This window comes from Diadema antillarum, unplaced genomic scaffold (genome assembly GCF_040938485.1).
Source record: "Diadema antillarum isolate AM-2024a unplaced genomic scaffold, OU_Dant_1.0 scf00000037, whole genome shotgun sequence".
In the NCBI taxonomy this organism is placed as follows: Eukaryota; Metazoa; Echinodermata; class Echinoidea; order Diadematoida; family Diadematidae; genus Diadema; species Diadema antillarum.
Window position 1 is genome coordinate 2353859 of NW_027270926.1, and position 23189 is coordinate 2377047.

A 23189-nucleotide genomic window follows, 5' to 3' on the forward strand; every position below is an offset into this window, starting at 1 on the left:
CTGTATTGAAAAGTACATTGTTACCATTTTCATCTGGCCTTTGACCCTAAAATTCATAGGATAATCACTGTCAGGCAGAACGTGCATAAATATGTAGAAAGTTTCAAGATAACTTGAGCCACTTCCGAGATATGGAGGAAAAAGTTAGTTCAGCACTTTCCTCTGATCTTTGACCTCTTGACCTTTGAGGCAAAAAAAAAGAAAAAAAAAGAAAGTTTTTAGAGAATCTCTATTAGGTTATACATGCATACACCAAGTGTAAAAATAAAATAATCCTGCTGGCATTGCATAAATGAGGGAAATAGTAAAATGGTGAAGTGTTGCCCTTGACCTTTGACCCCATGAACCCTAAATTATCTAGATAATCACTGCCAGTCAGTACATGTATATATACTGTGTTCCATGAAGATACCTTGAACAATTTCCAAGTTATGGAGAAAAAAAATGAAGTTTTAATATTTTTACTTGACCTTTTGACCTTTGACCTTATGACCCCAAACTTTCACCAGAGAATCTTAATTGGGTAATACATGTATAAACTAAGTTTCAAGAAAATATCTTCAGACATTGCATAGATATGGTGCAAATATTGAAATTTTACGTATTTGACCTTGACCTTTTGACCTTTGACCTTGAGCATGTGCACCCAAAAGTTGATAGGCACAACTTCACCCCCTAATACACATGCATGCCACGTTTTATTAGGATACCTCAAGAGGTTTTTTAGTTACGCTGTCCACAAAATTCATTACGAACGGACGGACGGACAACCCGAAAACGTAATGCTTCCGGCACCACTTCGTGGTGGAGGCATGAAAAGTAGGCCTACATTGCATACTACCACAAAGGTCATAGTAGAGCGGTTAAGCCCTCAAAATTGGCGGAATTGTGCAAAATTTGACTAAAGCATGAAACTTTCACCAGTGTTAGTATATACCATAAGATTTATTTTAAGATCAGGAGGTAAGTCTGATTTGACCTCTGATGACCTCCAGAGGTCAATGAACTTTAGATACCAGAATATCGATGTTTTGAGACATTTGTGAATGATATATGTGGTTATGATGAACTAAACATGCATTTATACTTCAGGGAATCCATTTTCTGACTCCACAGAGCATGGACAGATTTGAACCTTTGACCTCTGATGACCTTTAGAGGTCAATGACCTCAAAATGTAAGAAAATGATATTTAGCGTCATTCATTAATGATATACACAGTAATAATGTACTAAAACTTAATTTTTCCTCACGATGAAATTGTCTTCATGTTCAACAGAGCCTTGACAGGTTTCTACCTTCGACCTCTGATGACCTCGAGAGGTCAAGGACTTTAACAATGTCAGAAAATTGAAATTTTAATGTGTCACTCGTTACTGATACATGGTAATTATGTACTAACAACTCATTTGTGTAAGTGGAATTGCCTTAATGTTTCACAGAGTCTTTGTAGCCAGGTTTCTATCTTTGACCTCTGATGACCTCAGATGACCTCTGATGAGGTCAATGACCTCAAAATATCAGAATATTGATATTTGGTGCATTTGGTTGATGACAAACATGATTAAGATGTCATATTCATTTGTATTACAATTGAATTATTTTCCTACTCCACAGAGCAAGAGAAATTACTCACGTGTCTCTACCTTTGACCTCTGAGGGCTGTGACATTTCAATGACCTCAAAATATCAGAATATTGATATTTAATTTTAGTCAATGGTAACCTTATACCCCATGGAGGGGCGGATCCAGGAATTCTGTAAAGGAGGGGGGGGGGTGGAATGATGACCTCACCCCTTCTCCAATCTGATGCCCTGGTATGTGCATGTATTTTTTCCACTTGTTGAAAATAAGAGAGAATTGTAAGAAACAAAATTGTTCAGTGGTCGCTATCCAAGTCAAGTAAATTGTTTATCAATAATGTGATTTCCTTCACCTGTTTACCTTAAGATGATGTACAAATTGTATGCATGGTATTTGCCTTGCACAATATTACATCTATTTCAATTTTAGTATTCTCGCTTATATTTTGATGTGAAAGTTGCTCACTTTGACATGATTTTATTTGTACATGTAGAAAATAATTTATAATACAAGATTGAAAATGAAATCGCACATTACTCAATGACTGACATGATGCACATAATGTGTATTTCTATAGCAATAAAAGTGAGCAACTCAAAGGGCGTGTACTCATTTTACATGAACATCAGCGATTTTTCTCTGAACTCTGCAATTAAAAAGAAATTAAAGGGAAAAAATGTCTTTGCGAGAAGGCCTACTTTGTGTTCTTGCAAATGATGCCTGACATTTCTGGCCATTGGCCCTTTTTGAAGAATGCAGCAATAGAGCCACAACTTCCTGCGGAGTGGATATTGTTGAGTTCTTCATGCAGAACATCATCGCTGAATTTGCCTGTGGTGTACTTGCACGGATTGCATATCTTCTCTGGATCATTCCAAACTTCATGATGTTTGCTTGGGTGAATAGATCCCAGATGATTCATGCATATTCCAGGACAGTCCTGAGCAGTGTGGAGTAGCAAAGCACCTGAACTTTATGATATCTTTGTCTGGAAAGAGTCTGGTTGAAGTATAGCCTTTTTAAGACTCCTGTGGCGATGTGATTCCAGCTGAGCTCCCCTGTGGGAGTAGACTCCAAAATATTTTACATAATCCGCTTTTTCCATAGTTTGCCATAAATGCTAATCTATTTCCTCGGTAGGTCTCCGATGGCAGTAGCTAGTTGCAAAACACATGAATGCTTCATGTTGAATGCATGTCTTGGACCTCACGGTATCTTGAAGTTTTCAGGATGATCCAATGTCAAGGCGTGATTTGTACATGATTAAGCATTTACGATTAAACCAAAGAAGCCAAACATCAATGTAGGTAAACCTACACAAATTTTGATATTCTAAAAGGTCAGTGACCTCTCATTGTCACGAGAGGTCAAAGCTGGATATAATACACAGGGTAATGACCAATGTTCCATGGAATAACAAGATTCTTCTATTATAGCATAAATGCTAATCAGCATAATGCATGATTGTAAGCAGTGGCTGATCCAGAGGGGGTGCAAGACGCGCACGCCCCCCTTTATGTATTCTTAAAAACAAAAGAAATAAAAAGGAAAGTGAAATGAAACCCGGAAGTGACACCAGAAATATTAATTGCGCCCCCGCCCCCCTTTACAGAATTCCTGGATCCGCCCCTGCATGGTGTATGAGGTTACCACTGACTAAAATTAAATATCAATATTCTGATATTTTGAGGTCATTGAAATGTCACAGCCCTCAGAGGTCAAAGGTAGAGACACGTGAGTAATTTCTCTTGCTCTGTGGAGTAGGAAAATAATTCAATTGTAATACAAATGAATATGACATCCTAATCATGTTTGTCATCAACCAAATGCACCAAACATCAATGTTCTGATATTTTTAGGTCATTGACCTCATCATAGGTCATCTGAGGTCATCAGAGGTCAAAATTTAGAAACCTGGCTACAAAGACTCTGTGGAACATTGAGGCAATTCCACTTACAAAAAATGAGTTGTCAGTACATAATTACCATGTATACGGTAACGAGTGACGCATTAAAATATCAATTTTCTAACATTTTTAATGTCCTTGAACTCTCGAGGTCATCAGAGGTCGAAGGTAGAAACCTGTCAAGGCTCTGTTGAACATGAAGACAATTTCACCGTGAGAAAAATTAAGTTTTAGTACATTATTACTGTGTATATCATTAATGAATGATGCAAAATATCAATTTTCTTACACTTTGAGGTCATTGACCTCTAAAGGTCATCAGAGGTCAAAGGTTCAAACCTGTCCATGCTCTGTGGAGTCAGAAAATGGATTCCCTGAAGTATGATATGCATGTTTAGTACATCAAAACCACAAATATCATTCACAAATATCTCAAAACATCGATATTCTGGTATCTAGAGTTCATTGACCTCTGGAGGTCATCAGAGGTTAATTCCGACTTACCTCCCGATCTTAAAATAAATTTAAGGGTATATACTAACAATGGTGAAAGTTTCATGCTTTAGTCAAAGTTTGCACAATTCTCATGATTTTGAGGGCTTAACCGCTCTACTATACTGTGTATATCGTTAATGAATGATGCAAAATATCAATTTTCTTACATTTTGAGGTCATTGACCTCTAAAGGTCATCAGAGGTCAAAGGTTCAAACCTGTCCATGCTCTGTGGAGTCAGAAAATGGATTCCCTGAAGTATGGTTGCATGTTTAGTGCATCATAACCACATATATCATTCACAAATGTCTCAAAACATCGATATTCTTGTATACAAAGTTCATTGACCTCTGGATGTCATCAGAGGTCAATTCCAACTTACCTCTCGATCTTAAAATCAATCTTTTAGCATGTACTACCAATGGTGAAAGTTTCATGCTTTAGTCAAATTTTGCACAATTCTTCGGCTTAACCGCTCTACTACCATCGGCATCGTATGACCAAATTTGTTCTACTTCATAATGTATTACAATGATTCTTGCTAGTTTGATGAATATTGAGCCATGGGACTTACACTGGGCTTACAAGGAAAATGCCAAGACTTTGCAGACAGTGCATGGTCATTAGTTCACATGAAACCTTTCCCTGCTGAGCCTTAGATTGAAAATGTGATACTCATAGAAAATTGTTCTGAATATTATATAGTTGTGGCACACTCTTATTGGTCATTAGACTGTCAAGTGGCTACTAGTATTTACAGCATGAAAATCAAAAAAGCTACACCACAATCATCTCAATGAAATTTAAAATTTTATCGATTAAAGGTAGTGTACCCAATAATATGCCTTCAAAAAAAATAACAAAAAAGTTTACCCACTCAAATAACTCACAAGATTTTACTTCAAGTGACGGATTTAGTTTCATTTTCTATGATTCACCAAAATGTCCGATTGATAATTTCAGAAGCAAGCTGATACTCACTGAAGACTGTTTTGAACTCGGCTGTGGCACACTCTCACTGGTTTCCTTTATGGCTGTGGCAGGCGACCTCATTCCTGAATTGTTTCCACATGGAAGTCGTTCAGTCCTACTATCTGGCAAACCCTTGCTGGCACGCACCATTGGTTCAGTTCCGGTCAAAGTAGGAGCAGCATGTTGAGCTGAGGCTCCTGGCTTCTGTTGAGGTGTATGAGTCTCTTGTGGTATTACAGCAGCTTGAGGATGCCCAGCAGTTTCTAGATCATCACCATGAACCCCAAGTACAGGAGATGATATGGTACCAGATTCTGGTTGATCAATGTGTGCAGGGGCCGTTGGGCGTCCCGATGATATCTCTGTACCTATGCAAGCTGTGCCAATTGGCATTTTAAAGGTGTTCACTGGGGAATTACCAGGGGGTTGTATTGGATGCTGTCTGCTTTTCTTTCGGGGAGTTGAGTCCAACCTGCTTTGAGATTCTTTCATTGTCTCAAGTAGATGGTCAGCTCGAGATGGTTTCAAGACATCCTTGGTAGCTGTTCTTCCTTCCATGACAGAAATGCTTTTGGATTTCTGTTCCTCTGCCTGACCTTGTGATGAGGGATTTCCTAATTGATTGTCAGATGCCGTTTCTTTGTTGGTTTTAGAAGACTTGACACTACTACAATGTGATCCTCCACGCGGACCACTGGAATTCTTCTTGTCCAAATCATTATTAGCACTGAAACTAGGAACCGCATCGTCGTATCTTTCAAATGCGTATTGACTATCGGGATAGCTTTCTAGGATATCTCCTGAGTCTGTGTCCATAGAATCACTCTGAGAGTCCTGTACGAAACTCAGCTGTGAATCTGAAGGGAAGTATTCCTGAAAGAAAAAAAAGAAAAAAATATATATATATAAACTCACTCAATTTTTGCCCTCGGGAACAGCCTTTTTCATTTGAACAAGTTTATATCCCTGCCCTCAGGAATTTTCCCATTTAATTTCACTGAAATAATGATGTCGGTTTTACAAAAGACAAATCGTGTATGAAAACGTACATCATACAGGCAACATATTGGTAGATGACTAGTAAATGCAAAGTTGTTTTTTTTTTTTTTTGTCCCCTGGGTTATGTGAGGTTAAAAAGAAAAAAAAAATCAATATCCACATACAACTGTATGTACAAGGGATTTGCTTTTTTATTGGCCCAAAACAGTATTATCCATAAACACTTTCTGACAGTTCTGTTTCTCTTTGGGATGCAATCAAGCCAATAAATGTTGGTATTTCTTCCGAAAAAAAAAAGTGCTGTGTCTCAGTACAGCAATACTGGTAATTCAATGAGATTACATTTTACAATATTCACAAAATATTCCAGCTTCTTAGTACTGTACCCCTAGACAGCAAACTTCTTTCATGACAGATCTTGGCAAGAAATGGGGTGGGAGGGGGAGGGATATCCCCGCCTTGTTTTCAAAGGTTGAAAGCTTTTTCTCTTTTGTTAGCATTACTGGTAAATTTTTTACTTTCAAGCCTGTTCAAAAGGTAAATGGGACAAAAACAAGGTTATTATTTAACTTTTAACTCTATGGAAGGGGTGGAAATTCAATGTTTACCTTTTTTTTCTCTCATAGTGAGAATAACTTATGGGACTTATCCATCAAATGACCATTTACAGCATGAAAATCCAAACAGTTACACCACAATCATATCAAAAAAAAAATTACAATCTGGATGCGTAAAAGTAGTGTACAGCATAACAATAAATGCCTGCAAATAGTACCAAAGTTTACCCATTTAAATTCTGGATGATATAATAGCTAAACTAGATATATCGCTACGGCAACTGATATGCCTCCGCCATAATGCATGGTTCTCCTAATAGGTCTATAGTACAATGTCTTGACAATGTGTGATGACAGTTTCACACAAATGGCAAAATATTAACATGACAGGTTTGACACAAATGTGCTGAATGTTCACTTTCCTAGAACTAGGTTCAATTGGATGAATGATTAAAATGTCAGAGTGCAGGTATTTGGGGAACTGAGGATTTTTACTTGACTTTTGACCCTTTTATAAGTTTATGCATTGAGTAATTTTCAAGGTATTGAGAAAAAGTATAATTTCAGTATCAAATGGGAAAATAGCATTATCTAAACCTGGCCTTTGACCTTTGACCTCACAGTTCCAAAGAGAATCACTGTTAGGTTGAATATGCATAAATATGTAAGTTTCATGATGATACCTTGAGTTACTTTTGAGATATGGAGGAAAAAGTGCAATTCAGCACTTTCACTTGACCTTTGACCTTTGACCTTTTGGCAAGAAACTTCCCACAGAATATATACATTGGGTAATACATGTATACATGAAGTTAAAAAAAAAAAACATTCAGGCATTGCATAAATATAAGGAAAGTAGTGATATTTTGAGGAGTTGACCTTGACCTTTGACCCCCTGACCTTTGAACCATGACCCCAACTTCCCTAGATAATCACTGCCCATTGGAACAAGCATATATACTAAGTTCCATGAAGATACCTTGAACCATTTGCGAGATATGGAGAAAAACATGAATTTTCAACCTTTTTTTCACAAAATAATCTGTGACCTTTGACCTTTGACCCCGTGACCCTAAAATCCAAACAAAGTATTATCCCCCCAGGATATACCCTCATACCAACTTTGATGTAAAACCACCACACGGTTCTTGAGATATCGACAAAAACAAAACGGGACGGACGTACGTACGTACGGACGGACGGACGGACGACCCGAAAACACAATGCCTCCGGCCACTTCGTTGGCGGAGGCATAAAAAGTTTTATTTTCTGTGTTTCACAAACATGTCTGATTGATTATTTTTCACACGCAAACTGAGACAGACCACTGTTTTGAACTTGGTTGTGGCGCACTCTTCATGGTTTGTTTCCTGGCTGTGGCAGGTAACCTCTTTACTGGATTGTTTCTACATGAAAGTCGTTCAGTCCTAGTATGTGGCAAACATATATGGCACGTACCATCGTTTCAGTTCCAGTCGAAGTAGAAGGGGTAGAATGTTGGGTTGATATTGTTGGCTTCTGTTGAGGTGTATGACTCTCTTGCGTGGTGACAGAAGCTTGAGGATGCCAAGTAGTTTCTAGATCATCTCCAGGAACCCCAGGTACAGGAGATGATATGACACAAGATTCTGCTTCGCCACTGTGTGCAGAGGTCTTTGGGAGTCCAATCGGCCTCTTAAAAGTGTTCACTGAGGAATTACCAGGGGGTTGTAATGGATGCTGTCTGCTTTTCTTTCGGGGAGTCGAGTCCAACCTGTTTTGAGATTCTTTCATTGTCTCCAGTAGATGGTCAGCTCGGGATGGCTTCAAGACATCCTTGGTAACTGTTTTTCCTGGTATGACAGATTTGGATTTCTGTTCCTCTGCCTGACCTTTTGATGAGGGATTTCCTACATGACTGTCAGATGCCGTTTCTTTGTTGGTTTTAGAACACTTGGCACTACTACAATGTGATCCTCCACCCAGGCCACTGGAATTTGTCTTGTCCAAATCACCTTTTGCATTGAAACTAGGAACCGCATCTTCGTATCTTTCAAATGGGTACTGACTATCGGGATACCTTTCTAAGAGATCTCCCGAGTCTGGCATACCTGGAAATTTGTCTATTGCGCTATCATCCATACCATCACTCTGAGAATCCTGCAGGAAACTCAACTCTGAGTCTGAAGGAAAGTATTCCTGGAAGAAAAAGATAACAATTTAAATTTTTTATTCCTCTTGAAACCAAGCCTGCATCGTTTGAACAAGTACATTGCACTCCCGTTATAACAAACACGGTTATAACGAAATTCCGTTTAAAACAAAATAACAATCCAGGCCACAACAGTATCCTCTCTTTGTTTATTTGTTCGGTTATAACGAAATTTCGATATAACGAAAGAAAACTCCCGGTCCCCAGGACTTCGTTATAACGGGAGTCCACTGTATCTCCTGCCCAACATTCATCGACATAATTATATCATGTCAGTTTTACAAAAGCTAAAATATCGTGAACTATATTTTTAGAAGTTGGAAAATGGTTGTCAGCTGTCCGAAACCGGTTTTAGTAGGCTAGAGGTTTTCGATGCAGCATCGGAAGCCAAACTGGTTTGACCAAATTTTAGGTTTTGGTTGCAGATTAGTTGTCGGTGGTCGGTAAAAATGTTTATTGCCGGAGGTCGGCAACCAGTCTCCGCGTATATGTGTGACCAGGCCCCAGAAAATATTACTTTTTTGTGTGTGTTAATCCTCACTTCCCTACCGTCTCATTTCTTAGCTCGTTTGGTACAGAAGAGGTGCAAAATGGTTTAAACAAAACTTTGAAAAATATCCTTCTATTGCCCTCCCTTGGCTGCTTAAGATTTTCAATATCTAGATGATATGCGTAAATACGTGAAGAAAGGTATTCAAGTTTAGCAGACCATGTAGATTGTTGTGCTGATGATAGAGCACTTACATTTTCTTTGTTCTGCACGTATGTGTTGGTGTTCATGTACGTGTGTGTATGTGTGTGGACGTGTGTTGACATGTGTGTGGTCTAGGTGTATTTTTGTATCTATGCTTGTGTATACCTAGTGACTCCTAATGTGTAGATGTATGGTCTGTGCGTTATCCTTTTGTAAATGTTTTAAAAGATCGTGCTTAATTGCGTTTATGTAATGCGAGTTTTAGATTCCTCAATATTACCTGCCTTGAATTTACAAATGAACAAGGACTTTCCTTGCACTGTTAGACAGAAAGATAATAATCCTGTAAATCGTGATAACATGGTATATCTTTTCTTACGAAAATTGAATTTGACAAGATTGCAAATTGTCGCATTTTTGTTAATGGCAATGAGATCACAATGGTCGACTCCTGCAAATATCTTGGAGCATTTATCGACCAAAATCCCTCCTGGAACAATGATATACAGCACTTAAACTTTATATTATATGTACATGTCAAGAAGAACGTTATAAAAAAAGGGTTTATTTATTGAAGAGATCACGTCAATTCATCAAGCAGCGTACTGCCTTACTATTCTATGTATCAGTTATACAGTGTTATTTTGATTATTGCAGCTTTAAATCCTTTCTCAGCCCATTACAAATACATGTACTGCAAATTAAGTCGCTTCGTATTGTGATGAATGTAAACTACACATTTCCATCAACTGATTTGTATGGTGCTTTAGGATTAGACAGTTTTCAGGTTCGTTGGTCTAAACTTGTTGCACATACAAATTCTCGAGTAATTCATAAGAATTGTCTGTCTTACCTGAGTGATATACTTTGTTTTCGGGAATTTGTGTATTGTACACGATCTGGCCCAAGGAAATTATATCTTGCAAAACCAAAGACAAATTACGGTAAACAAACACTCACGTACCGAGAAGCGAAACTATGGAAGCAACTCAATTAAGTGGTATGGAAGGAGGCCTGATTATATTATTTCACAAAAGTTATTCTCAATTACTTCCTCGTTAGGAACCCTATATAAATCAAACATGAATCATGGGAAAGTAGAATTACATTTGCCGGTGGTGCGCTCATACAGGTTTCTTCTGTCGCTGCAGGCCATTTGTTTCCAGAACTGTTTCTACACCGAACTCGTGGTCCAACCTCAGAAACTTGCAGGTCTGTGCTGGCACTGGCCACCTTTTCATTGACCGCTACTGTTCTATTTTTGCTGTGAGACAAGATGACTCCATCGTCAGACGATTCTGCATCAGGACCATAGGTATTCATCTGGTCGGAGGCATAATTTTCGTCATAGCCATACATCATGTCCAAGTGCTGTTGGTAGGAATATGCACCATCATAGGGATCACTCTCTTGACGAATTCTCGTGCCTTCTAGAGTATGGTCATTGTAGTGTGAAAGGGATATTTGTGTTCCATTGGTGCTTCCCTCAGGTGTTTGAGTTGGTGCAGTTTCTTCCTTAAATTGAGGCGTAGTCTCGGGGTCAAGGTTATCATTACCATCCTTGTCAGAGTCAACATCCCGCTCCAAATCTGAATGAAGATATTTCTGTCCCTCGGAATATCCATTAATTGATCTTTCCTCTTCTTTACCTGAATCTTTTGGCATCTCATTTCTTTGCGCCTCACTTGAAACAGGTTCATTGTCCTCTGAGTCATCGTCAGAGATAACTATGATTTCATTTTCACTGGAAATTTGTTCGGGATCTGAAAAGTCCGCTCTTGACTTTTTTCCTTCTTCACTAATGCATGTCTCATCAGCAATGTCACTGGCGACTGGGTCACAGTCCCGTCCCACTTGGTCACAATTTGTAACATCAAATGCACGTGTATCATATCCTGTGTCTGCGGGCCTGCCGGACTTTGAATTCATCTGATGCAGCTCTGTATCCTTGATGAGACTCTCACTGTCCGAGTCCTCATCACAGCCACGATGGTTACTTCTTCCTTCCCCATCATTTTTCGGCGGATGAAAAACATCAGACTGATCAGAGAATCCATCATAACCCTCTATGTCTTCATTAACATTCTTGAAACTTTGCTCATTTGAATTTAGCCGTATATTTAAGAGGTCGGATATTGATATTTGTTCTTCTTGATAAGGGCATATCTCATCGGAAGTGTCACTAACAACAGGGTCACAGTCCTTTCCTTCGCGGTCATTTTCTGCAGCAGGAAGCGCAGGCGAATCATATCCTCTGTCTGCGGGCCTGGCTGACTTTACTTCACTTTGATGCTGCTCTGTATCCTTGATAACACTCCAATTCTCAGTGCCCTCATCGCGGCCCTGGTGGTTGCTGCTTCCTCTTTCACCGTTGGCATCATTATATAAACCAAGGACATCGGGGAGTTCATCTGAAGAACTGTCGTTCCCCCATGCAAAATCGTCTTGGTTGCTTAGAGTGTCACCTTGCAAGGACATCGCAGTGTCTCTTTCGCGGGATGTCTTTTTCTGCAATAAACCTGATGGTTTCTTGCCTCCTGTCGTGCTCTCGAATGTACTCTTATCACAGTCAGATCCGTCATCATGTCTATGAATCAAACTTCTTTTGCTTCTCTTCTTCTCTCTTAAGCCTTCATCTTTCGATGAGGGGCTATGTGGTTCCCCCTCAAGATTGCCAACACTAAGCAATCTCCTTCCACGTCCATGCTTGCTACTTCTTTCCTTGTTATCATCCTCCGATGAGTGAAGGCCTAAATGGAGTTCATCGGAAGAACTGTCATCATCCCATGCAGATTTGACAAGGCTACCTCGAGTGTCATCTTGCAAAGACATTGCAGTGTTTTCTCTTTGGTGGAATATCTTTTCCACGGATAAACTTGATCCTTTCTTACTTCCCCTCGTGCTTTCAACTGTATTGGTCTTACTGTCAGTGCTGTCATTATGGCTGCGAATCGTATTTCTCGTACTTTTCGTCTTCTCCTTCAAACTCTTTGCCTGGATCCTGTGGTCTGTCAATTTAGCGCTGACGGCGTTTCCTCGACAGACTGAAGTATTGCCTGTAGAACTGGTTTTCTTAGGTTCATTCTGACGTAGCTGCTGTTCGGAGTTAAAATCCAGTCTCTTCCGTCCCGACTGTTTTCCTTTTGGATGCTTTCGCTGCGTCTGATCTTCCGATAAAGAGCTGTGTGGTTCTTCCTTGGTTTTGCCAACACTGAGTACTAGTAATCTCCCACCACGCCCATGGTTGCTACTTTTTTCCTTGTTTTCATCCTTCGACGAGTGAAGATTTATTGGGGGTTCATCGGACGAACTGTCATCCGCCAATGCCGATTTGAAAACGCTACCTCGAGGGTCTCCTCGCAAAGATATCGAAGTATCTTTTTGGTGGAATGTCTTTTTCTCATAAACACCTGATGGTTTTTCGCTTCCTGTCGTGCTTTCAACTGAATTGCTCTCATAGTCAGTGCTGTCATCATCGCTACGAATTGTATTTCTCGTACTTTTTGTCTTTTCCCTCAAACTCTTCGCCTGGATCCTTTGGCCTGTCAATTTGGCGCTGATGTCGTTTCCTCGACAGACTGAAGTATTGCCTGTACAACCGGTTTTCTTAGGTTCAATCTGACGTAGCTTCTGTTCAGAGTTAAAATTCAGTCTCTTACATCCCGACTGTTTTCCCTTTGGATGCTTTCTCTGCGTCTGATCTTCCGATAAAGAGCTGTGTTGTTCTTCCTTGGTTTTGCCAACACTGAGTAATCTCTCACCATGTCCATGGTTGCTACTTCTTTCCTTGTTTTCATCCTTCGACGAGTGAAGATTTTTTGGGGGTTCATCGGAAGAACTGTCATTCGCCCACGCAGATTTGAAAACGCTACCTCGAGGGTTTCCTTGCAAAGATATAGAAGTATCTTTTTGGTGGAGTGTCTTTTTCTCATAAACACCTGATGGTTTCTCGCTTCCTGTCGTGCTTTCAACTGAATTGCTCTCACAGTCAGTGCTGTCATCATCGCTACGAATCGCATTTCTCGTATTTTTCGTCTTCTCTCTCACACCCTTTGCCCGGATCCTGCGGTCTGTCAAATCGACGAGGACGGCTTTTCCTTGACAGACTGAAGCACTGTCTTCATTATCAGTCTCGTACCCACTGGTCTTTTGTCTAAATCTGTCCTTTCGTGAGTGATGTTTCTCTATGAATTTTCTCCACATTTTTGTGTAATCCCTTCGGGGATACTTGTAAACTCCACGCCGATACTGGGCAACTGTCAAGAGAAAGAAGAGAAATCACATTCTTGGTACATAATCGAGTTAAATAAACATCGTCTCAAATAAGTTATATACAGTTTACTGCTAAAAGAAGAGGTTGGTTAAGACAACATGGTAAGTGTCATCGTGCAATGAGAAGTCATCGAGCACGTTGGAAATCCAACTGCTTTGTCTCTCAAAGTTATGAAGAATGTGAAAGAAACAATGAAATAACAACTCTCCAGCAGGAAAGTACAAAGATAATACTTACATCTAAAGCAAATCACCGAGCCGCGTAGTCCACTATTTAGGCCTACTACATAACCTTTCGTTTACACTTTGATAAATTTCGTTCATCTTCCCCATTGACCAAGGACTGACATTCAAATTTCTGCACAAAGGTTTTTGTCCCCATTTCCATCATTTACCCCACTTACAGGCGAATCGCGTTAAAACGCACGCGGTTAAGTGATTTCCCTTGTCAAGCATGACTGTGACATAACTGACTCTGCACAGCGTGCTTATTTACAAACACACGAGGAGACTGCTTTGTCACTCAATACAATGACATTGAAGAACGGGGAGAATTATGTTTGGCTTCCTAAAATAAACACTTCGAGGACAAACAGCTGGACACGCACATCTTGAACAGTGACACCACATAATAGTTCTCCGCCTACAACTACTCCGGAGTTTATTGCTCCGCCAATACCTCACATTTTCACTATAATCACGACACATACATTGTATGAAATACTTGGAAAAGATTTACACTACAATAATTGTCTTGCCTAATAAGAATAGGAGAAAACATTACGCAAACTACACCCCAACCTTTCGAGAAAAAAAAAAATAGCAAAATATAAACAGAAAAATAAAACCATGGCCATATTTTGCAACAGATCTTTCTTTTTTTCAATCAAATAATTTCCAATACCTTCAGCTAGAGTCAGCCTCTTGAGCAGAACTCTGGGCTGACGATCGATTGCTTCCTGGAGTAATCTCCCTTCCGATTTTTCTGTTGATACAGAAAATGTTATGAATGGTAAGGTCAGTCAAGTACAATGTAACATAATGTATGCTCAAACTTGAGCACGGTCAAGTGATGTATGGTTAAAGGTATACGAAGAGTACACCAAATTGAAATGATGGCTTCAACAATAATGATATCGGATTTCCCGGCCAATTTCGAAAAATTGTTACCCATTTTAGTTTTATGTGCATTCAAAGTCGTATGTGTGACCATGGGCGTCACCAGGGGGGGTGCGTTGGGTGCGAACGCACCCCCCTTCAGATCAAAAAAAAAAAAAAAAAAAAAAATCAGTCAGCGAGCGACCTCAACGCCGGACGCTAAATAATTATTCTTTTCTATTCTTTTTTAATATTTTGCACCAGGGACACACACACACACACACAAACGCACACACACAAAAAAAATCGTCGGCAAAAACAATTCGCACCCCTGGTTCTGGCAGCACTGATTTTATACATATCTATTAGTATTCTACAGTGTTTACTATTTATCGACCGTACTGTACATCCGTACGATACGGAGCACTTATACACGTTTGCATGTACGTGTGCTACTTACAAGTATGTAGGGTCCCCTTGTACGTTACTTCTGACCAATCCATATTGCCAGCCCAAGAGCGAGCCTTAGCCTCATTAAAAAAAAAGGGGGGAAAAATGGAGGGGCAAGCATATTCTAGTTTTGCCCCCCCCCCCCAATAATTAATAATTCTCGAAATGAGAAGATTTTCTTGCTTTTGAAAGAAAACAAACATGTTGCCCCCCAAAAAATATTGGAAGGCAAGCGCACCATTTGCCCCACCCCACATAATCATAATTCCCGCGATGAAAAGATTTTCTTGCTTTTTTGTTAGAATTCGAGAAATCCGTCCAATTATTTCACCCAAAAGCAGTGGCGTAACCACGGGGGGGGGGGGGGGGGGGGGGGGGGGGTGTGCGCCCCCCCCCCCTCCCAATCCGCTGGTAAAAAAAAAAAAGATTTACCGAAATAGTAGTTCAAGTGTTAGTAAACTGCTTTTGTATGAAAGGGTGATCCAAAAATAAGATATTTTTCTATGATTTCTTTTAACCATAATTAGATAGGTATATAGTGTGAAACATTGTTCAAAAAGCCCGGACCCGACAAAAGATTGTGATTCCTGGTTGGCATTCTGCATATAAGCAGGATGTGCGCAGTGTACTCAGTCCATCCGAACGAAGAGTCGCTACAATGTTGCGCAATGTGATGTAGAATGTACACCTTTGTACCTTATGCTTCGTTATATCAAAGCTAGATCATTGATTTTGCAGTGTTGCTTTACATACTAGTCTATATAAAATGTCTTGCATTGCCAAAAAAAGACTTGACCTGGGCTAATTCCTAACTTTTCCATACACACACACAAACAAACACGCACAATTAGTTTAGGGGATGCTCTAAAGTGCAGATTTTGGACATCCTTTCCCGCTTGGTCACTTCGACGCCACCTCGCTGGTCATACCTCCCCCAGTAATGAACATAAACCCACACCCTTGACTACCAGTGGCGGATCCAAGGGGAGGGGCGCACCGGGCGTCCCCCCTCCCCCCTTTACTTTCCAAAAGCGAAAAAAAATAATAAAATAGCTGCAAACGGCAGTTTTGGGACAGTAAAATGTCAAAATTTTCAAGCTCGCTCGCTCCTCTCGCTCGCATTTAGTCGCAATGCCATTCTCCTGAAGTTGCTGCCAGTAATTGCCGGCAGTTGCGCCTGGTGCGCCTCCCCCCCCCTTAATTTCCAAAGCGAAAAAATATAGCTACAAACGGCAGTTTTGGGACTGTAAAATGTCAAAATTTTCAAGCTCGCTCGCTCCATTCGCTCGCATTAATCTTTATGCCATTCTTCTGATGTTGCTGCCAGTAATTGCCTACAGTTGCGCCCGGTGCCCCTCCCCTTAATTTCCAAAGCGAAAAAATATGGCTAAGAACGGCAGTTTTTGGACTGTAAAATGTAAAATTTTCAAGCTCGCTCGTTCCGCTTGCTCGAATGTCAGTTTTGAATGTAATCATTATGCTCTCCTGATATTGCTGGCAGTATTTGCCAGCAGTTGCGCCCGATGCGCCCCCTTAAATTCTAAAGCGAAGAAATATAGCTGTACAAACGGCAGTTTGTTTGTTTTTACTGTAAAATGTCAAAATTTTCAAGCTCGCTCGCTCGCTCGCTCGCATTTAATTGTTATGCCATTCACCTGATGTTGCTGCCAGTAATTGCCAGCAGTTGCGCCCGGTGCGCCCCCCCCCCTTAATTTCCAAAGCAAAAAAAATATGGCTACAAATGGCAGTTTTGGGACTGTAAAATGTCAAAATTTTCAAGCTCGCTCGCTCGTTCGCTCGCATTTAATTGTTATGCAATTCTCCTGATGTTGCTGCCAGTAATTAATGGCAGTTGCGCCCGTTGCGCCCCCACCCCTCCTTTATTTCCAAAGCGAAAAAATATGGCTCCAAATGGCAGTTTTTTGACTGTAAAATGTCAAAATTTTCAAGCTCGCTCTCTTCGCTCGCTCGCATTTAATTGCTATGCCATTCACCTGATGTTGCTGCCAGTAATTGCCAGCAGTTGCGCCCGGTGCGCCCCCCCCCCTTAATTTCCAAAGCATATAAATATGGCTACAAACGGCAGTTTTTGGACTGTAAAATGTCAACATTTTCAAGCTCGCTCGCTCGCTCGCTCGCATTTCATTGTTATGCAATTCTCCTGATGTTGCTACCAGTAATTACCGGCAGTTGCGCCCGTTGCGCCCCCACCCCTCCTTTATTTCCAAAGCGAAAAAGTATGGCTCCAAATGGCATTTTTTGGACTGTAAAATGTCAAATTTTTCAAGCTCGCTCTCTTCGCTCGCTCGCATTTAATTATTATGCCATTCACCTGATATTGCTGCCAGTAACTGCCAGCAGTTGCGCCCGCTGCGCCCCCCTTAATTTACAAAGCAATGAAATGTGGCTACAAACGGCAGTTTTTGGACTGTAAAATGTCAAAATTTTCAAGCTCGCTCGCTCCCCTCGCTCGCATGTAGTCGTGATGCCATTCTCCTGATATCGCTGCCAGTAATTTGTCGTTTCACACCGTCATTCCATAATCCATTTATAGGGGGTACAACCCCCTCCGGCACTTCCGCACCCTCCCCCCACCCTTGCTCGCTCCCTCGCATACTAACCCCCCCCCCCCCCCCCCCCCCCCCGCGCCCGAAGATGAAATCCTAGCTACGCCGGTGCCCTTTCCCCGCTTGGTTTCCCTCAAAACACAGTAAAAGTCTAGGGAAGAGCTTCCTATATTCCAATAATGTCTGTCCAAAAAATTTCGTAAACATTTAGTGTCAAAACGCACCCCCCTTGAAAAAAAGGTGGTGACGCCCCTGGTGACGCTGTGGAGTGACTTTGGTCTAACAATGTCACCTTAAACGCTTTTAAATTCGTTTATAGACATCAAAATCAAAAGTCACAACTTCAAAATTCAGACAGCGTTGCAGTTCATGTTTGGAGATGAATTTCCAAATATGTGCATTCAAATTAGAATACATGTATATTGCTTTTGTGATCATCATTTTACATGCTCATTTTTATCATGTGTGATCCACATATAAACCTTTTTGACATTTTATTTGAAAAAGTACTTGTAATATACTTTTTAATGGACTTCTTACAGATTTGAATGATTCTTTTCTGAACTTGTTTTTGTGAACCATTGCTAAAAGTGTTTGCGCATTTACTGAATTGGAGTGCACAAATGGGAAATTTGTTGCCAAATTAGTTAATTTCAACTACGAAAAACGATTTTGAACGCGTGACGATATTTCGATTCCTGACAGTATTTGACGAAAATGACTCCTTCTTACAGGAAATTGAATGACAAATTAAGATCCTTTCTTTCTAGAATGATACCTGCCAAGTCAGAGAAAATCTGCCATAGGGTTTTCAAAAACAAGATGAAAATGTAAAATGTTGACGCACGACGCACAACGGACGGACGCCGGACGGGCAGTGATCGGAATAGCTCACTTGAGCCTTCGCCTGAAAAGAGCTAAAACAACAACTGTTGACACTACGGTTTGTACAATTGTAGAAAATACGAAAGACTATAACCATAGACATAAATCACTTACCTAGAGACAGATAATGAGCGCCATTGACAAGGTGTCCTAGCAAAAGTGGATCTTCTTCTCCAGGTGTAAGGCAGTCAATCTTGGTTATCACGCCACCTTCGATGCTATTGACAATGTGAATGTCCCGTCCAAGCATTTGGGCAGTGGCACGTATAATCCACTCAGTAGCATAAGTGTCATACTCCTTCATCATGTCAACTTCTCCTGGCGAAACAACACCAGGGACACTTATGCTTGTAACAAGCGGGTCAGTCTTATCCTTCGAATGTAAACAATAAACTTGAATATTAAACCCCGTTATTGAAAAAAAAGATACCAACGATATGCTACCATAGTTACTTCTCTTTTATACAATTTTAACACATGCAATACACATTGGTAAATCTAACAACATTTACATGAACATATATCGTTAGCAATTTCACTGCTGTAAAGTCTTTGGATTTGTTTTTGTTTTTCAAGTAATGATGTAATTAATAACATTGGTTCAAACGATCTGAAATGAGTTGATAAATGGGAGCGTAACAGCCAAACCGAACGGAACTTTGCCTTATATGACAATTACATACAATTCTATACGCTATAATACAATGATAGTGTACAATGACAGTGTACATGGTGAGCAAGACGAGTGCAAAGCGGAATGTAGACGTGACTTTCTGAGAGCACTCTTGCGGAGCGTCCAACATTTTTTAGCACGGTCTGAAAACGGTAGCTGATGTTACGCAATGTCTTGGGCTAGAAGAAATAAACTCACCAAATTGGCAAAATAATCCACTGCCCTTTCTCTGAGTTGCATCGCCCTAGAATTAATCTCTGGATATGCGCCATTAGTGACTGCATTGGTAACATTAAGACGATCGCACTGGTCTAGGACCGCGTGAAAGAAACACGAGCCGTCCCCAGGTACGTCGCATCTCACTTGCAGCCCATGTGAAGCCAAATTTTCATGAAGGACATCCTCATCCTCACGACAAGGGCTATGGGACATAGGCTCACAGAATGGCGAAGTAGGCATGATCTCCTGGAACTGTTGTTACAGCTCTCTATCTGGGCTTTCTGGGAAACATACTGAAAACAAGCAAAACAGAACAAGAAATATAGCAATGTGGTCACTAAGAGCGAGGTGTCACTATAATCATAATTAGCCCGTATCAAATGCCGAGACTATCATGAAAGTAGGCCCTACCTTTATCTGGGCCCCTTTGCATAAAACTATATATACGACGAACAGTGGATAGACATTGTAGCCCCTCTGTCATCAATTTCTGTTAAAAACCTTGGTTTGACTAGCTGTTGAGCACAGTTACAATCAAACTTCGCGGATTTCAGAGTTGCCATTACCGATATTTGATTTCTATGCAATTGGGCCCAAAACGAAAAACGACTACAAAGGCGAAGGACATGTGGGTGGTAACTTGGTAATGTGGAAATGAATTCACTTTCCAATGAAGGCCCAACGTAATTTGTACCTGTTTCCATGTGTAATGATTACGTTACTTTGAATTGTTTGATATTTCTCCGCGTGCTAATAAAGTGATAAATTACTTTGGGATTTGCTTTGCGATTCACCACGCACATACCTTCAATCATTTTTGTTTTAAGAACCTTCTTTAGGATAATTGTGTAGGCCTATGAAAATATTCATTTGAATGCAACTTAGTACCCTTTAATTCTTTAAAAGTGATTTGAATATTACGATTTCTCCTTTTGGTACATTTCTTCTAATATCATACATGCATAGGAGTATTTATGTACACACACATATGTAATTACATATGGTTGCTGATCTGCAGAGGTTGGCAATCAGGCCAACACCAAGGGATGTCTCGCCTGCAAAATTTCTGATACAGTGTTTAGTGTTTTTCAATGTAAGGTCATTGACCTTTTGACCTTGTCCGACTGTATCAATATTCGAAATTGACTGGCATCATCAGTTTACCTGTGGTGTGAGTTTTGTGGTTATAGCTCAAATCTGTGAGAAGATATTGAGAGCACAATATATGGCGCTTATCAGGGAAAGTTCATTGACGTTTTTACCCTTGACCTTGCCAGAATTCACTTATATTCAACCTTCACCAGCATCTTAAGCTGTTCTACCGGCGTCCTGAATTTGGTGGTAATAGCTCAAAGCTCCGGACAGTGATTGGGCGTAAAGCAAAATCCTACGAAAAGTGCTTATAAGATACGTTTGACATTTCGGTCTTTGACCTCGGAAATCACCAATATTCGAGCTTGACAGGCATCTTTAGGTGATGTATCTGTGATATGAATTTGATGGTCATAAAGTTGAAGATGGAAAGTTCTTAAGAATACAAAACAATCATATGTGTACAGTGCTTTTGAGGTAAAGCTCATTGACCGTTTGACATTCGAACATATCATGTGGCTTGACGTCGAGTAACAACAGGCAAACGTCCAGCGACGTCTCGCCTGCAAAATTTGTGATCATAAAGTTTTTTAGTGTAAGTTCATTGACTTTTTGACCTTTGACCTTGTCCGACTTCATCAAAATTCGAACTTGACTGTCATCTTTACATATTGTACTTGTGATGTGAGTTTGATTGTCAAAGCTCAAGTTTGTGGGTGGAAAGTTATTAAATGTGTTTCACAATGTTGTGAGTACAGTGCTTATCAGGTAAAGGAAAGTTTATTTAATACATTGTGACCTTTGACCTTGTCGGACTTCACTAATATTCGAACTTGAGTGGCGTGTTTACAGGATGTACCCGTGGCATGAATGTGGTGGTCATAGCTCAAAGCTGTGGAAGGTTATTAAGAGTACAATTGTACAACACGTAGAATGTTATGTGTTCGGTGTTTATCAATTATAAAGTTCACTGACCATTTGACCTTTTAACTTGTCGGACTTCGCCCATATTCGAAAGTGACCGGCATCTTTACGTGATGTTTCTGTGGTCTGAATTTGATGATCACAGCTCAAAACTGTGGATAGTTGAGAGTACACCAAAATACTGTGAGTACAGTGTTTATTAGGACAAGTTCATTGAACTTTTGACCTTTGACCTTGTAAAAATTCACAAATATTTTAGCTTGACTGCCATCTGTACGTGATGTACCTGTTGTGTGAATTTGGCGGTCATATAGCTCGAAACTGTGGAAAGTAACTGAGAGTACACCACAAAATAATGTGAATACATGTATTATCATAGACTTTTCAGCTTGTCGGACTTCGCCCATATTCGAACTTGACATGCACCTTTAGGTTATGCACCTGTCGTGTGAGTTTGGTGGGCGTAGCTCAAATCCGTGAAAAATGTTTATCAAGGAAAGTTTGTCGACCTCTCGACCTCTGACCTTGTCAGAATTCACCAATATTCGAGATTGAATGGCATCCCTTACTAGGTGATGTATACCTGAGGTATGAGTTTGGCAGTCATAGCTCAAAACTGTTTAAAGGTATCGAGAGTACATCACAGCAGCATGCGTACATTGCTTATTATTGAATCATGCGTGATCTAGACTTCGATCCACTTCGAATACGCATCGGCGATCACGAGAATTGTTCCTTGCACAGGATCAATATGCACTATTGACCACAGCTGTGAAGGATACTCGGACCATGAATAAGCTGGTGCTTTTGACAGCTCCCTCTGATGTATTTGACACCGACATTGTCCCACTTTCTTTTCAAGGTCATGGTCGATTCCGGGACACCACAAACAACAGCGACAGATCGCTTTCATTTTGATGCATGTATTGCCTGCATTGGCAACATTAACTTCTTACAGCATTTTGGAGCTACTTCCGGGTGGTATGTAGCACGACCCTACTACATTGTACTCCACAAAACATCGCATCCTTAATGTGTGCTTAGCTTTAACCCTGAGCTTGAATTTTTCATGCAGTGGTTTTTCAGGCCACCCATTCTTTTGACATATTCGCGTATGCTCTGCGATTATTCGTCGTGGGAGGCGACTCAGCGCTTCGGCATTGCAGACAGTTAAACCTCGCAGTCGTTCTTTCATGTGTTGTGATGCTACCTTTGGCAGGCTTATTTCTGTTGAATAGACAAAGTAGCGGTTTGTGATCTGTCTTGACGTATCGTTAGCAATATGTCGAAGTGTTTAACTTCTTCAACGATAGGCAAAGATGGCTACACCGTCCTTGTCAAGCTGGGATAGTTTTTTTTTTTCACACCATTAAGGTTGCGAGAAGCATATCGTATCTGTTCTTTCCTACCAATACACATGTTCTGAGACAATATACTGCCCAGGAATACTGCCTCTTCACCATACGGCTGGCATTGCAGGTGTGTGCCAGGGTTTTGCTGCTTTTGTGCGTTAGCATATTCGCTGACTTTCTGAGAGTATAGCTGTTTTCCTAGACATTGTATGTACGTATTTCGCTGCTCAGGCCTCCACTTCTATCGCGCTTTCTATG

General features: G+C 40.4%; 1 protein-coding gene across 1 annotated transcript in view; it reads right to left on the reverse strand.

Moving 5' to 3' along the window:
* LOC139709276 (uncharacterized) overlaps positions 1 to 23189 on the reverse strand; it is a 76078-nt gene that overhangs the window by 27859 nt on the left and 25030 nt on the right. The window contains exons 2-7 of the mRNA XM_071621228.1: positions 19543 to 19856; positions 18786 to 19044; positions 14576 to 14656; positions 10507 to 13655; positions 7973 to 8692; positions 4968 to 5831 (exon numbers count right to left, since the gene is read on the reverse strand). Coding sequence (XP_071477329.1) covers positions 4968 to 5831; positions 7973 to 8692; positions 10507 to 13655; positions 14576 to 14656; positions 18786 to 19044; positions 19543 to 19803 — 5334 coding nt within the window. The 5' untranslated portion in view covers positions 19804 to 19856. The remainder of the gene's footprint in view (positions 1 to 4967; positions 5832 to 7972; positions 8693 to 10506; positions 13656 to 14575; positions 14657 to 18785; positions 19045 to 19542; positions 19857 to 23189) is intronic.